This window comes from Alligator mississippiensis, chromosome 5, assembly GCF_030867095.1.
Source record: "Alligator mississippiensis isolate rAllMis1 chromosome 5, rAllMis1, whole genome shotgun sequence".
NCBI lineage: Eukaryota > Metazoa > Chordata > Crocodylia > Alligatoridae > Alligator > Alligator mississippiensis.
The window spans coordinates 28,308,605-28,324,402 of NC_081828.1; the positions used below are offsets into that span (position 1 = coordinate 28,308,605).

The 15,798-nt window shown below is 41.2% G+C and overlaps 1 protein-coding gene across 3 annotated transcripts in view; it reads right to left on the reverse strand.

Annotated features, from left to right (window-relative positions):
• Nucleotides 1-4,855: 4,855 nt before the first annotated feature.
• Nucleotides 4,856-15,798, reverse strand: part of LPAR3 (lysophosphatidic acid receptor 3) — a 28,797-nt gene continuing 17,854 nt past the window's right edge. For all 3 annotated transcript variants that reach the window (XM_006277511.4, XM_014594600.3, XM_014594601.3), the window contains exon 3: nt 4,856-7,634. In XM_006277511.4, the coding sequence (XP_006277573.1) occupies nt 7,303-7,634 (332 nt within the window). In that variant the 3' untranslated portion in view covers nt 4,856-7,302. The remainder of the gene's footprint in view (nt 7,635-15,798) is intronic.

Consider the following 15,798-nt stretch of genomic DNA (forward strand, 5'->3'; position numbering starts at 1 on the left):
TACACAGGAAACAATTACAATAGCTCATGTGAGGTTTGGAAGAAGTAGAATGCCTGGAACAGCTTAAAAAAAAAGAAGACACTGTTTTGCCTGATGTAGTGGAAAATCTCCACAACATAAAGAGATAAAGAAGCAACCCAGGGACCAATTACTATTTAAAAGATAAGGAGGATGATTTGAAAAATAGATCAAAGCATAATGCTATCCACATCCTTTATCTTCCAAAAGACCTTGAAAAAAATAGCTCAGCATGACCTAGTTACCTATTTCAAGGAGAACAAACTTTTTCTTGGAGAAGTGTGCATTTTCATGGTAGGTATAACATTCCCAGGGCTTAAGAATTCCAAAAAGCAATCATCTGCCTGATTCTTTAACAACAGAAGAGGCGATAACTCACTTTTCAGTTTGAGGGAAATAGAAAATCGTCTCTGTGCATCAGGGAGTTATTCCACCCTAACTGTAGTTTGGTAATCTAGAGTCTCAGATTCCTGCACATAGAATCCCAAAGAATTTACATACCAAAAGCCCAGCTCAATCATTTGTAACTTTGACTTAATAAATTAAATAAAAAAAAAGGAGTCAGGAAACATAAACAGGACTCCTCCAGCAATGTTGATTTGGTTTCTCTGTGCTAAGCTTGTACATTTTACTCCTGCCTAGTAATGTGCATGAGCATGTTACTACATTTGTCAGAAAATGCAGACCACAAATTTCCAGGGATATGTAAAAAGAAGAAGGATGGTTCCACTATATAGGTTACTACAAAAGGAAACAGGAGACCCTGCTCCATTACAGGCTTCCTGTGGCAAGTCCACCTCTCTTAGCCTCACATCCCCAGCTGCCAAGAAGCGGGTTAATAGTTTTTTCCTACCTCCCAGAAAATCTGTCAGATTTAACTATGTTAGATATTTCTGTTGCGTTCAGACACTATAGAGACAGGGGATGCTGTTATGCAACTAAGACATGTAACTGAAGTAACTGCTGCATTTCAAGGCAGTTTTAAGGGTGTGAACACACCTAACAATTTGGAATGTTTCAGAGGTCTGGTTGCACATACATACAAGCCCTTTGAAATGCTCCAGAACAGAAGTTGCTAAAATGAAGGTGGAAAGGGATCTTGGAGTCCTAGTGGACTCCAAGTTGAACATGAGCCGGCAGTGTGACGAAGCCATCAGAAAAGCCAATGGCACTTTATCGTGCATCAGCAGATGCATGACAAATAGGTCCAGGGAGGTGATACTTCCCCTCTATAGGGCGTTGGTCAGACCGCAGTTGGAGTACTGCGTGCAATTCTGGGCGCCACACTTCAAGAAGGATGCGGATAACCTGGAGAGGGTACAGCGAAGGGCAACTCGTATGGTCAAGGGCCTGCAGACCAAGCCCTACGAGGAGAGACTAGAGAAACTGGACCTTTTCAGCCTCCGCAAGAGAAGGTTGAGAGGCGACCTTGTGGCTGCCTATAAGTTCATCACGGGGGCACAGAAGGGAATTGGTGAGTATTTATTCACCAAGGCGCCCCCGGGGGTTACAAGAAACAATGGCCACAAGCTAGCAGAGAGCAGATTTAGACTGGACATTAGGAAGAACTTCTTCACAGTTCGAGTGGCCAAGGTCTGGAACGGGCTCCCAAGGGAGGTGGTGCTCTCCCTTACCCTGGGGGTCTTCAAGAGGAGGTTAGACGAGTATCTAGCTGGGGTCATTTAGACCCAGCACTCTTTCCTGCTTATGCAGGGGGTCGGACTTGATGATCTATTGTGGTCCCTTCCGACCCTAACATCTATGAATCTATGAATCTATGAAGTACTAGTTGGGAGCATTTCACTTTCAATTATGTGTGCATGAGGACAGCACATGGAAATAGAAAGCTGGGGCAGAAACAAAACTTACCTCTAACCCCCTCATCCCTGCCAGACCCCTGGTGCCATGCCAACATCACAGCTGGACCCTCCAGCCCCAATCTTTCCTACCCCAAATCCAGGGGGAGGGGAGAGATTTGAGAATTTTGGAAGCTCTCCTCCAACCAAACCTGTCTCCACACTCCCCTCCACTCTATTGCTGTGTTCCCATGAGCAGGAAAGTAGGGAGAGGGAACTAAGAGCAGAGCTGCAGATTGCTATAGCCTCCTCTCGCATCCACCAGCGGGTACAAGAGGAAGTCGCAGCACTTTGAAGCATTCCAGCCAGGAATGGCATGGGTCATGTGTGTGCCCCCTGGGTTAATTGTTTCCTTTCTAAAGCATTTTAAGCGCGTTTCACTTGGAAGCGTTTCAGCTATTACGAACGTGAATTGTTACATCCACGATTGTTTCTGCCTGAGTCCTAAGGGTTCAGTCCTGCAAACACTATCCTGCACATTCTCATCAATGCAACAGAACAGTCACAGTAGCAAACATTTTTCTTGATAAATATAGTGGTTGTATGAACAAACTGGTAATGTTTTTCCCACTTTTCCCATTTAATCAGATAAAATTGAAGGTAGTATTCCACACTAGTCAGGTAGCACATATTTCAAATAGCACTTAGTACACATGTAAATACCCAGGACACAAAGATGATAAGGCAAGGGAACTACTAACTGAATTTCACCAGTTTTTAATACCATAAGCTTCAAAGATTAAAATCTTGGGGAAAAGTCAATAGCAGTAAGGTAACGCATACTGGTAAGTAAAAGCACTATGCTCTAGTCACTCAGGTTGATTAACTTGGTTGCTCTTGACAAGTGCTCAGTCAGCACTACTCAGGTTCAATTGACAATTCACATCCTATTAGAGGAAAACCTCACTATATTACTAAGCATCATTTGCTCTACTTGCTTATTCAAGATCTTATCACTTAAAGAAGACCCCTTTGTTCTCTTATTGGAGGTCGTTATAATCCTGGATTTTAGTAATCATCCATTGAAAGGCATCTGTGAGAACCACGACCTACAGACTTCACATGGGAACTAAGCAGGGAAGAGACCCCTGGCCTAAGGCAGGCTGTAGACTATCAGTACAGCTCCTGCTGAGCAGGCAGACATGCAGGCCCCCACTCTAACTCATGGTGCTTTACGTAAAGCACCATGAGTTAAAGTGCCCTCCCTAACCCAACAGACGTTCCCCTGTTGTGTTGGAGGTGGGGATCAAACCTGCCTGCAAGAGCCTGAGAAGCCTTCCTGCAGCTTAGGAGCTGTCCCTCTCCCTGAGCACTGCCCCCCTCCAAGCTCTGGGACTGTCAGCAGGAAGGAAGGGGAAAGGGTATGAACTGCCAGGTGGGGTTTGCCTGGTCTGAGTTTGGGGGGTGGGGGGCAGGAGGAGGAAGACTGAGGGGGCGGCTGTGAGCCTGGGGGCTCCAAACCACCTGCCTTCCCTCCAGCTCAGGCCAGGCAAATCACAACCCACAGTTTGTTCCCTTCTCCCCCATCCTTTCCTGCTGACAGTCCCAGGGACAGGGCTGGGCTGCATCACTCCAGCCCCAATCATGCAACAAATTAACCCTAGAGAACTCAAGTTCCCTATGGTGCTCTAAAGTGGAGTACCTTCATCTGATACCTCATCTGATGAGGGCTAATTTGTCACACGATTGGCCACTTTAAAGGCGCTCAATCAGATTTACCCAAAGAACTTTTTCTGCTGCTATGCACATCACAGCACAGCTGTAGAGCGCTGTCAGAGTGCTGATTGCATGAAAAACTTAACTTCCGTCTGTGCCCCTGTGTCCATGAATACATTGGTAAATCTACTCTTCCATTCTTCTGCCTTTCTGGGCTACTGAATTTGTGCAGCAGGAGAGGGCTACCCCCACATAGTCATGCTGGCTGTACTTTTCCTTCATCCCATGATGGAGAATTAGGGTTTCCATGGCAAGGGGATTCTTCCAAGGCCTTTCCCAATAGGATGAGTTTCACCCTACAGGTAGGTAGAACACAGCTGACACATTCAGGAGCGCACACTATTATAAAAGTAGATATGGACTTAACTGTAACAACCACTGCTATCTCTTTGGGAAATCCTTTAAATTCCAGTATGAAAAACACTCAAAATTTGCCCCTTCCAAAAGTTCTCATTCCTTGGGTGCAGAGACTACTTTAATACATTTCCCTTGAATAACTTATACTGTCCTACTACAAAGTATTTGGGAAGCTAAAAGGAACAAGTTAATTTCATTCTGTATAACACCAATTTACTGTTGAAGAAAAGTTAATGTATATAAAACTTACAGTAATAAAATCAAACAACAGCAGATCTCCAGAAATGCAATACTATAATGGGAAGTATGATATACTAAGACAGTTCTTGATTAAGTTGCAAACCATTTCCTCTCACTTAGGGGAATGAAAATATAACTGTAGAACTGCCTCCGAGGCATGGCCTGAGATGAATTATTTCTTTTTGTTTTAAGTGCAACCAGAATGTGATTCTGCATTTTGCTAGATGCTACACAAATTAATGAAGTCCATTCTCCCAACAAGTCTATAAAGCTATTCCAACTTACCTAGAAAAGGCAGAAAAAAGTTTCCAAGAAATCAGTGCTGTTTAGAGGGCCAACTCCTCATATTTCTAATAGAAAAACAGATAGAAGCTACAAGAGGCTCCTACTTTTCTATGTAGGTTTACTCTGCTTAGGCAGATGTTCTGTGTCTTAATCTGAATTCTCATTAGGCCTGACCCAACTATGATTAGAGACCCTTTTTATTAATATGGCAATTGTATTAAGCAGAATGGAAAGATCACCTGTGGTTTTGCAGAGGCAGGAATTCATTTGAAGGATCTAAAGAAATAGAAAATACTAAGAGGGTTCATTTCTGCTGTAGCTACTGTAGAGCGCCAAGTCATATTTCACAGTTAACCAAACATGAAATAAAACATATAAACATATTTCATTTTAAAAGGAACATTTTATTTTTTGGTAGCTTTGTATATAAGCTTCAGCCTAGTTAATACAAACCATGCACAGCAAGAAGGTTAACATCTGTATCTTGTGTATTATACCATTGCCTCTAAAAACACTGCTTTACAAGTCTTCAAACATACCAAACCAAAGTAGTCTTTGCACAAAAACACTGTATTCCAAATGGCAAAAGTACAAGTGTAAACCTTATCAGCAAGTCATATACAAACAGAATATTTACCTTGAAATGCAGGGGTCCACACTTCCAACTCCTGCCTCAGCTTAGTCACAGTGAGTAAGGACTACTCAGACACAACAGGTTTTGCAGGATTAGGGTCTATTACAAAAAAATTCAATATCCTATATAAAATTAACTGTAACTTCTGAGCCAAATTCTAGCCTCACTTTTTTCAATATAGTCCACTGACAGCACAGATAGAACCAAAAGAAGAATATGATCAAGTCAATATTTCAGGGACACAGGTTGTAGGAGGCAAAGGAATATCTAGTTGGTCTAATAAAAGATATCACCTCTGCCACAAGTTCTGATTCTGAAGTCAATATAGTACACTAGGGGTTGGTGACCTTTCAGGCATGGTGAGCCAAGTTAGCATAGCTCATTCTGAGGGAAGACTGCTGCCAGAGGCACAACTAGTAAGGTTTGCCTCCTGTGCCAATGACCCCCTTCTCTGTCCTGCTCTGCTCAAGCTGCTTGTTGATCCCTCAGCCCTTCCTGCTCTGTACTGAGGTCTGCTTTCTTATTACCTTCCTTATCCTCGCTGCCAATTACTATAGACACCAACTGGTGCCAAGGACAAAGTTGGTAGTAAGACAAGCAACAGATACAGTAAAGAGGCATGACGGGGTGGGAAGGGGAAAGGGGACAGGCAGACAGACCACCTGACTGACCAGACAGGACTGGGGCATCAAAACACAGCCTGCCATTGGTTGCTGCTTTTGACCCAGCCATTGCTCCCTTTGCCACCACAACCGATTCCCCCATCTGCTGACATCCCAAGGCATGCATGTCTGCAGGCCAATGAGTGGGCCAGTTCTGGCCAATGGGCCATAGGCTGCCAACCCTTGCATTATACCAATATTACATCTTTCAGTATTGCATTATATACAGTTGGCATTCTTTTGTAAAAGCCAACAATAAAGTCTACAAGAACCACTTCTGATTTTGATTGTCAAGCTTAAGATAGTTTGAACTTGATTTGCTGTAGTGCTCAGCACATTAAACTCCCATTAAAAATTAAAAGATGCCAGAAGGTACATCTTTCTGAAATCAGGTCCAACTTCTTCAAGTCAGATCCCATAATTAGAGATCACTTTGGAAAATGTTGGCCTAGAGCTTTAAATATATCTCTGATTTATAAAACACACAGTCCAAAGGTATTATAGCAACTTTAAAAGGCATAGAAATTATTCCACAATTTAAATTTGATTAGTCATAAATTTAATAAGGATCTGTTATTAAGGTCCTTATCTGCATTTACATGGCCTCTTCCTCAGGGATCTTCTAAAGATCCTCCTCCTCAGTCAGATGATTTAATCTGGTCTGAATAAATTTTAACACAGTCTGTGCAAATTACTCATATTCTTTCCAATGCATGACAACCTTTTAAAGAGTTAAGTTCATTCAATATTTTGAAGGGCTCTGATCACATTGTTTCTGTTTAATAAACCCCTTTAGAAGTTGGAAACTGAAATCTATATTCAGATATTTCCTCCCATTTCATTTTGAATACATCTGTGTGTGATCATCATGTCTCCTTGCAGTGGTTGGCCCACCAAACAGTTGGGACTTCCCTTGCACTCAAATGGCAGTGGCCTGTACTTTTGTTACCGTTCTCCACTACCTGTTCTCACAACTCATGATGAGGACAGGTTCTCTCTCACACACAGAGGAATTATATTGTGGGGGGTGGAGGGAAAAGACATGCATGAATTAATACATGGATTTTGTAACCAAAAAGAGCATATAAAAGTCACATTTCTGCCTATCAACTCCAACAGTGTTCTCTGGAGAAGCTAAGCAACTGTTCAAAGTATAACTTCAGAGTGCCAAAACTGCATTGTTTCACAGGATAATTCTTCCAGCCTGCATTTAATAAGGAAGGTTCCATTCTATTGTTAGGATTTTGTTTCCATGCAGAGAGAGTCTCAATATGTTTATTCCTCTTACAGAGAAAACAATCTCATGTACTTTTTTATGGCACAGAAAGTTTTTTCTTCAATACAATGTATTTTTCCATCAGGTAATTATTTACAAGGTCTTTTGTTAACACTGTGGATAGGGTTTTGCTTTGGAACAGAGCGAATATATTCTTGAATAACTTTAATCGGTCAGTGATTTCCCGTTACAAGAGACTTTTTCCCTCCTCCTCTTCCCCCCACCCCCATCTTCCAGCTAAGTATATCCTTGTGTAGCTCATGAGTTTCCTTTGCCACTGATGGTCCCTTGAATAATGCCGTCTTCAATGTAATGACCACTGGCATCTGTGCTTCTGGTGAGCACAGTTGAAGGAATCCTTGAAGAGCATCTATCCTGACTTTTATCATCAGAAGAGCAGCAGATCATCCTTCTCATTGTGGTTGACATCTCTTCATCTTTGTAAGAATAAATTATTGGGTTCATAACAGAGTTGAGCAAGGCCAAAAGAAGGAACCATCTTTTCACATGCTGAACCCCACAATGAGTGCAGTTCAGACCATCAAGAAGCAAAACTACTAGCCCAGGAGTCCAACAGACAACAAATGCACCTAGGAAAAGAAAAAAGGAAAAGTATTTCAGACTTTGATAAATTCTGGCTTTGGGCATGCAAGCATATTTGGTATCCTCCAAAAACATCAGGGTTATTAACAATATACACACCAAATTGTAAATAGAGAAGAAGAAAAGGTGATCTCAGTAGCTAAATTACATCTGGCAGTAATTTCTCTGAAAAAAACAACTCTTATAATTTAGTAGGTTAGGACTTGGAAGGTTACAAAGGGCAGGAATTAGGAAGCAAAGGTTCGGATGAAAGCTGTATCAGGCAAGTACAACAAAAAACTGCTCTGGCAATAAAGAAATGGTGGCAAAGAATTCTTTGGCATAAATAAAACTGAGCCTAGGAAACTGGTGCTTTGGTAAGATGGCAACTCTTCTATCAGGATTTAAATACAAACAGGTTCAAAATGACCCACCCAACCAGGGTACAGTGCCTTTGTACAGTATCATCCACCAACACTTCCTGACACTGGCTCAATATGGCAATAATCTTCCCTCTCTCTCTCCACTGCCTAGTCTTCTGCGTTTCTATGGCTAACAGGTTCTTCCTATTAGAGGAAAGGTTACACACCAAGTTCCTCCCCATCTCTTCAGCTCCTCAGTACTAAAAGCGTAAGGCAGAGGGATCAGCCAGCCACTGAGCCAATAGGGAGTTTGTATGTCTAGTTTCTCTACAGAAGGGAGACCAAAAGTAAATCAGAGGTAAAAACTTTGAAAATGAGGGGAGGTTTGAGAAAAAGGCACCTGAGGGCCAGTTAGGAGATGAGACTGAGAGAGAAAGAATCAAGTTTTGAAGGGAAAGAAGTAGAAGAAAAAAGAGGGGGTTTAAAGCAAGAGATAAGAGTAACTAGCGGGAAAAGAAAGGAAACAACAGTGAGGAATGAAAAAAGAGAAAATGCTCAAGAGAGAGACAGAGAAAAGTGCATGAATGAGGGATTATTGTATGGAAGAGAACAGGAAAACAGAAGAGATATGCAAAGAAGACACCATCATGTTGTACCTGTTCGGCAGTCGAAGTGCCAAGATTGGAAGTAGCAGCAGGCACACATGGTTCTTCATGGAAGAAGATAAGAATAGCAGGACCCCCACTTAGAGGGGTGAGATGTGAGCAGTAGGACTAGTGGAGATGAGAGCCCCTTGGTGGAAAAGTGAAGAACCCACACCTACTTCCCTCCATCAGTTTTATGCTCTAAAAAATAGGTATCAGTATGAAGTGAAAGGTGAGACAGAAAAAATGCTCAACAAAAAAGGAGAGTAATGGCCATAGGCAATGACCATGTTTTTTGCTGGCGGGTACTTGCAGATGTAAAAAACAAAAAACAAAACAAAAACACAGTACTTTACTTTTAACTCAGCACGTTCCCATGCTGAGCCCTGTGTACACCCAAAAGAGGCAGCACATTACTTCAACCCAGCTCTGCAGCATCTGTAAAGATTGGGCACTTAAAAGCACCAAAAAAGCTGCACTAATCTAATAGAAGTGCCAAAAAAGCCCTGCTGAAGTGCCCTATCTTTACAGACACTGAAGAGCCTGATTGAAGTAATGCGCTACTTCTGGTAAAGCGTGGGGTTTTTTCGTTTGTTTTGGGGGGGTTGTTTGGTTTTTTGTTTGTTTTTTTAAACATCTGCAAGTGGCTCCATGGGTGCTGAGCACCTGCTTATTTTTTTCAGTGGGTGCTCCGAGAGCACTCACAGAGTTGGTGCTTATATGGTAATGGCAACATGAAGAAAGAACAGAAATGCGAGAATAAGAGGCAACACAGTAATGTAAATCAGACCCATGTGTCAACCTCCTCCTGTCCAAAAGAGGAAGGGTACCCATCTTGTCCAGGGGAGATGGACAAGATCTTCAGACTGACTACAGCTTATGGGTCAAGAGGGAGGGAGGAAGGGTCATGGTAACAGCCCTGTTTCTTCTCCTCCCCCAACACTGGTCTGTCATTCTTTGCTTCTGAGTCCACGGAAAAGCAGCTGTGCTCATGATAATACTAACTTACCACAAGCCACAACTGCTGTCTGACTTACAAAAATAGAAAACGACAACTCTGCACAAAAAAGTCACAATGTGGACAACAGGCTGAAGAAATTCCACTCATTTATAAAGACACATTTTCTCCTTTTGGGGCTTTAAAAATCAGCAAAGTAGTAAGTATCTTAGCAATTATTTACACAGCCCTGTCAAAATACTGTCTTGGTGGTCTTCGGAGCCATTCAACAGCTCTGATATTAAAAATAATTTCATTTTCATAATATCACTGGTTTTCCAATATATAAATTGTGTAATTATAATATGAAAGATGTAGTGCACAGCTAATGTCAACAAATGGGAAACACAAGAGTCGAGATTCAAACAGTAACATTACATTTACTGCACCATGCATCCATTGCTACCCTCCACCATTTGTCATTGAAGGAACAGATTTCAAAAATGATTAGCACCCCTTCATTTTCAAGCTTGCTTGGGATCTCTAAAAAATAAGACTGCTTAAGAATGCAGTTCAAAAACTTCAGTATATGTTACAAATTACTAAAAAAAATGCAAATAGTAAAAAGAGTATGGAACTCACTTGTAGGTTGCAAAATATGCTTACAGTTTACCTTCCATCCTACACTGTTTTACTAAGCAAGTGAACAGAATTCAACAGATCTGTATTCTTTTTTAGGGAACATACTATAAAATGGAAAGATTAAGAGTCATTACTTACCTAAGTATTTAACCCAACTGTTGCTACAGTCAATATTTTTGTAGCACTATTAGTTTCATAGGTTACTTACAAATTATTGGTTAGTATCAGTAATTTGCAAATGCTGATGCCAGGGTCTTATAGTTAAATCTTTTAGAAACACCATCAGTGCCAGAACTGCAGCTCAAAACATTAACTCCTGTAATCAACTCTGCGTGATAGACTGGTTCAGCTCCAGAAACTTGCGTAAACAGTTGCAACACCAACTCTCATTAAGAGTATACATTGTAAGAACAGCATAAAGATTAATTGCACCAGGATTTACCTCAAGCTCACTGAAGTCAATGGAAAAACTGTTGACTCAGTGGGTACTGGAATACATCCCTGAATACACGACAACAGTATAGGACATTAACACCAGCTCTCTGCAAGTACTTGAGTACTCAGTGAAGCCTTTTATAAGTTATCAAAGGTTACTGGTTGAATGCCAATGCACTGACTGTCAAAAACATTAACACTGTACAAGATGTTACTGTTTGTGTAAAAAGATTTTTTATCTTATTACTTATTCTCTTTATTTCAGAGTGTATAGAGCCCAAGTCAATAAGAACAGAACATTGACCCAACCACTGTATTTAGGCTTTGGGCAAGCTAACCCATGAAAAACTCCAGGAAATGCAGGCAAAACTGTGAAGAGTTTAATAGCAAGTACCGGATGTCACAATGACATTTGTAAGACACTTCTCTAGTATCCACTGTGCTGTGTACAACACTTGCACTTCCCCTTATGGAAAGCTGGGGCTCTAAACATTTTACCTAGCTAAGGATTAAAGTATATCGTGCAATACATAGTAAGGGACACTATCATAATTACTGGGCAGCTCTTTCCAGGGAGCATTTCTTTGGTCTGCCATCACTAAAAATACATTTAATCACACATACAAACAAGGTAAGATTCACACCCTATTCTTAACAAGGAACTCTCAAAGGGTTCTGCCCAAACAGATTCCCTTTCTAGCCTTTTTTTCTATTTTTGCTTTATGAAACACAGCAGTCAAAACATTACTTAAAATATGGAGCCTAAGCTATGGCTTATATTGGTCTGTTCCTATGATTTTCACTGCACAGGCTGTCATAACATGAAGTATATCCTGCCTTACGCAAAACCATTTTTTAAACTTCTCAATTGGAATTAAAAGGTTTGGGTGCCAGGGCAAGTAAGATGACTACATACAATATGAAAGATCAACAATGGATTGCATTGTTCTCAGGTCACTTCAGGATCTTCCTCCACTACACTTCAGATACTTTTCCTGTAGATTTTAATCACCCCCAACTGAGTCCCCCTAAATCTAGAAGATTTGCATTTTTTGAGGCTTACACTTATCCTTTGCCATAAAGCACTCTGTATATAGAGATTCTGTCATCTACAGTCTATGTTTAGGCAAAGGGAATTGCACTCGGTTTTAGCTGCCTTAACCACAGGTGCATTTTTTGGTTGAAATGGAAGGACAAGTAAATTGTTCAGATTAAAAGCCCTTAACATCTTGATCAGATATGTATCACTAAAACAATGGCAAACTAGGATAATCCACTACTTGCATTTCACCTGAATGAACAGAAAAATCATGTACTGACATGCCTGGAATCCAGTGCTGCCACAATGATATTTTTATCAGCACCCAAGTTAGCTAGTTTAAAATTGCTTCAGTTCATCTCCAGGAGTTGCTGTCATCCCTTGACTGAAGCATGGACTTACTATGTGTCCTTGCCAGCTTGGCCAACTAAATTAAGCTCAGCCAGATGACACCATTTACCCCCAATTAAGCCAACTCCTCTTACCCTTCCCCAAGTAACAGCAACGTATCAAATTGGTCCCAAATTAAAGAACATGCACCCAACCGCCCACAAAAACCATCTCACACTGTAGGAACCACCGAGATGAACAGTTTAACACTGAACAATGACTGATCATAAACAGCATAGAAATATGAACTCTTCCTAAGCCTTTACTCTTAAATAGGAACCTAAAACCATATCCTGGGTACAAGGGTCCATGTAGTAGCCTGGGCTAAGATGTGACACCCCACACTGGACAGGAGACTGGACTGCAGTGGAAGTGTCCCCCCATCCCTGAGGGCTTTCCATACATGGGGAAACCTAATCAAAGACATGAGTGGAATCCAGGTGGTGTGCTTTAAAAGAAAAATCTGTTCATGCTGACATCACAGTTAGATGGGGGGGAGAGATTTTTTTCCTTTACTTTTCTAAACCTTTATAATAAAAATATTAAAAACAGAAGGTAAAAGTGCAAAATCCATATCCTTCCAAGGGGCTCAGCAAGAAAAACACTATATCAGAGACTGAATTCCCCCTCCCCTACACTATCCTTGATGGGGTGACACATTTAGGATCAGTTCTCCATCTTCTACCTTGCAGAGTGCCCTCTCAATGGTCCAGTGCAATATAAACATGTCCACATTTTGTTGCAAGGTGAAGTGTCCAAATTCAAATGTGATATGTACTTGGACTAAGAAGTGGAAGATTTATACGGCGTTGCAAGAGAGAGAAAATGCATCCAAGTAAGCTGACAGGGGAGTAGGACTCAGGATGGGGAGGTTGACTCTTTTCCTCTTCAAGCAGGATTTTCACCACGCATTAGGAAGCAGCAGCAGACAGCTTTTGTGAGCGCTGGACTGTAAGTGCTCTGGTGAAGCCAGCAGACAAGTAGGAAACAGGTAAGAAGATTATACAAGGGTGTGATACAAACCTATGAGATGCAAACCTGTGAGGGGTGAGGCAAAAGAGATGGGCTCTTCAAACCACTACAAACTCACCCCCTACTCAACCAGTCCAACACCTAGCCTATTCCAGCACACACTGTAGGATCACAGAGGAATTCCTTTCAGAAGACAAGGTAATACAGAGACAGTCCAGATGCAAGCCTCCCTTTAAACCAGAGAGGGGAAGCAGAGAGAGGGAGCAGCATGCCAGTGGCATCCACGACTACCAGCCAGCCTCCCTCTGTACATCCTCTAGTCTTTGGCACTCTTCCACACAGCTGAGAGGAATTTCACCCCACATCCCTGCCAGATGCCAATATTGGCAACCCAGCTTTTCCTTAGGCTTATGTTTCATGCTACTCCAAAGCATCTTGGAGGCATCACTGCATAGCAACACTGTGATGTCATACACACAGCACTATGATCTTACCGCAGGGTTGAACAGGACAGGAGGACCTCCATATAAAAAATCCTTTTTTAAAACCACAAGCAACGCTACAATTAGCAAACCAGTATGAAGAGAAAAAAAAATACTGGAAGACATGAAAAACAGGTAGGTTTTTACATGCAATTCAAATATGCCTGGAGACTTCCCCACCACAAAATACAACTGTTAATAAGAAATACACTCTCATTAGTCAATGGCTATCTTGCTATGGATTTCAGTAAGAACTGCCTCAAGCTATTACAGTGCACCTGATTGAAGTAATGTGTGCCATCCAACAACAAACACAGGATTGATGGAATAATAATCTGGCTTTCTAGGTAATGTAACATATCAGGAAAAACAATAAGAAATGTAGGAGCTTCATTCAGAAAAAAATATTTTATATAGACACTACATAGGCAAATACTGTATGAGTATTTAAGCTTTTCTAGTTAAGGCTGTGTCAGGCACTTGTCTCTTCCAGAACATTTTCAGAGATCAAAAAAAAGAACAACCCCTCCTCCCTCCCCCTTCCCCAAAAAGGTCAAAATACCCACAGCATTAAAAATAACTGCTCATAGCTAAAAATCAGGTATGAAAGCTTAAGTGAACAGCACTGCTCTATTTCAGTAAGCAGTGTTCTTAAAGATCAATCTGGCAAGTTATTTGACAAACACAAACAATTGGAAAATACAGTTAGTTTCTGAAACTTTTTGCACAGCATAGTTAATAGCCTGCCTGCCTGCCTCAGCAAGAATGCATACTGTACTGCAGAGCAGCCTCAAAATATTCTTGACAAAATATTTCTTAGCAAACAGCTTTTAAAATGAAAGTTTAAGTACTGATATCAAGCAGTGTTTTAATGTTCAGTGAAGCATGCTCACTATTCAGGTATCTGTATGCTGATGCCTATTTTCTCCGTCATCCTCTAATCGTATTCCCAGGCAGGTTAATGTCAATTTGATGTTTATTTCAATGGGAGCTGAATGTGCTGAAGTGATCAGTGAAGCAGACATGAAATAATCTCTAAAATGTGTGTGCTGCCTTCCTGGGATTTCAGGGACAGCCCGTTAGATTCCAAAGAATCTGCAAATCCTGCTAAATACCTTGTCACAACAAGGACACAAGAAAGGAAGGAAAGGGATAGCTCCATGCAGGGCTAGAAAAGTACAATAGCGTCAAAGGCTTTCCCCCTTACTAGTACAAATGGATGGAGGTAGGGCCAGATCTTGGGAGTGCTCTTAGCTACAGAAAATTAAGTATGAAGCTTATCTACGCCCCTCACCCACTTATGTCTTGGTGCTCAGAAAACCAAGCTTAATTTTTCCCTGCTCCCAGAGAAACAGGATTCAGTAGAATGGTAAGCTACATTTTTTTACATAAATAATGAAGACTAGAAAGAGACAGAACTGGATTTACCTAGAATCAAGACAGATTAAATAGATGTTAAACTCTTTTCTGACCCTTGGGCCTCATATTACAGACTATGCTAGTCTCTTTATTTACCTACCTTGCTGTTTAAATGGCCTTCATCACCACACTATCTGAGCATTTCACAGTTAATAGATTTTTAATCTCACACCACCTCTGAGGAGTAGAGAAGCATCATTTGCCATTTACTAAGGTAAAATAAGTTTAAAGTGATATAACCAAGGTCAGGCATGACATAAGAGGCAGAGCCAGGAATTGAACCCTTGTTTTTCAAGTTTCAGTCCCTACACCTGTTCACTGAACCTTCCTTCCTTCCTATTGACCACGAATGGACAATACTTGCCCAGTACCAACTGAAGACTGGGAGAGGTAGTTGGCAAAACACCTTTGCCGCTTTCCCCAAGCCTTGTAGCAAGCAGTCATTTTGAGCTGGGAAGAATCTGGCTGTGAATCTTTGCTGTGTGCTGACAGTGCACTGATGGCATCAAGAACCAAAGTCTTAATTTTAGGATCTGGCACAACTCCACTGAATTTAGTGTGATTTTATGAGAACACCAGTATAAATGACAGGTCTCTTCATTGCGTGTGTATTTGCACAAGAAATCCCAGAAAGAAATGTGCCACTCTGACCAGGTAGAGATGCTCAGAAAAAATACTGCTTATTCTGAGCATTTTAGGTTTTTTGTCACTTAGAAGCAGTAGTTAATTACAGTCAGCTGTATGATTTAAGCATCATATTTGGCACTTGATTCAGAACCTTATAGCACTGGTTTTTTTCCTTCCAAATGGGAAGGTTTTCTAGGTTGAGTTTCACTGTACAAGAGTCCCA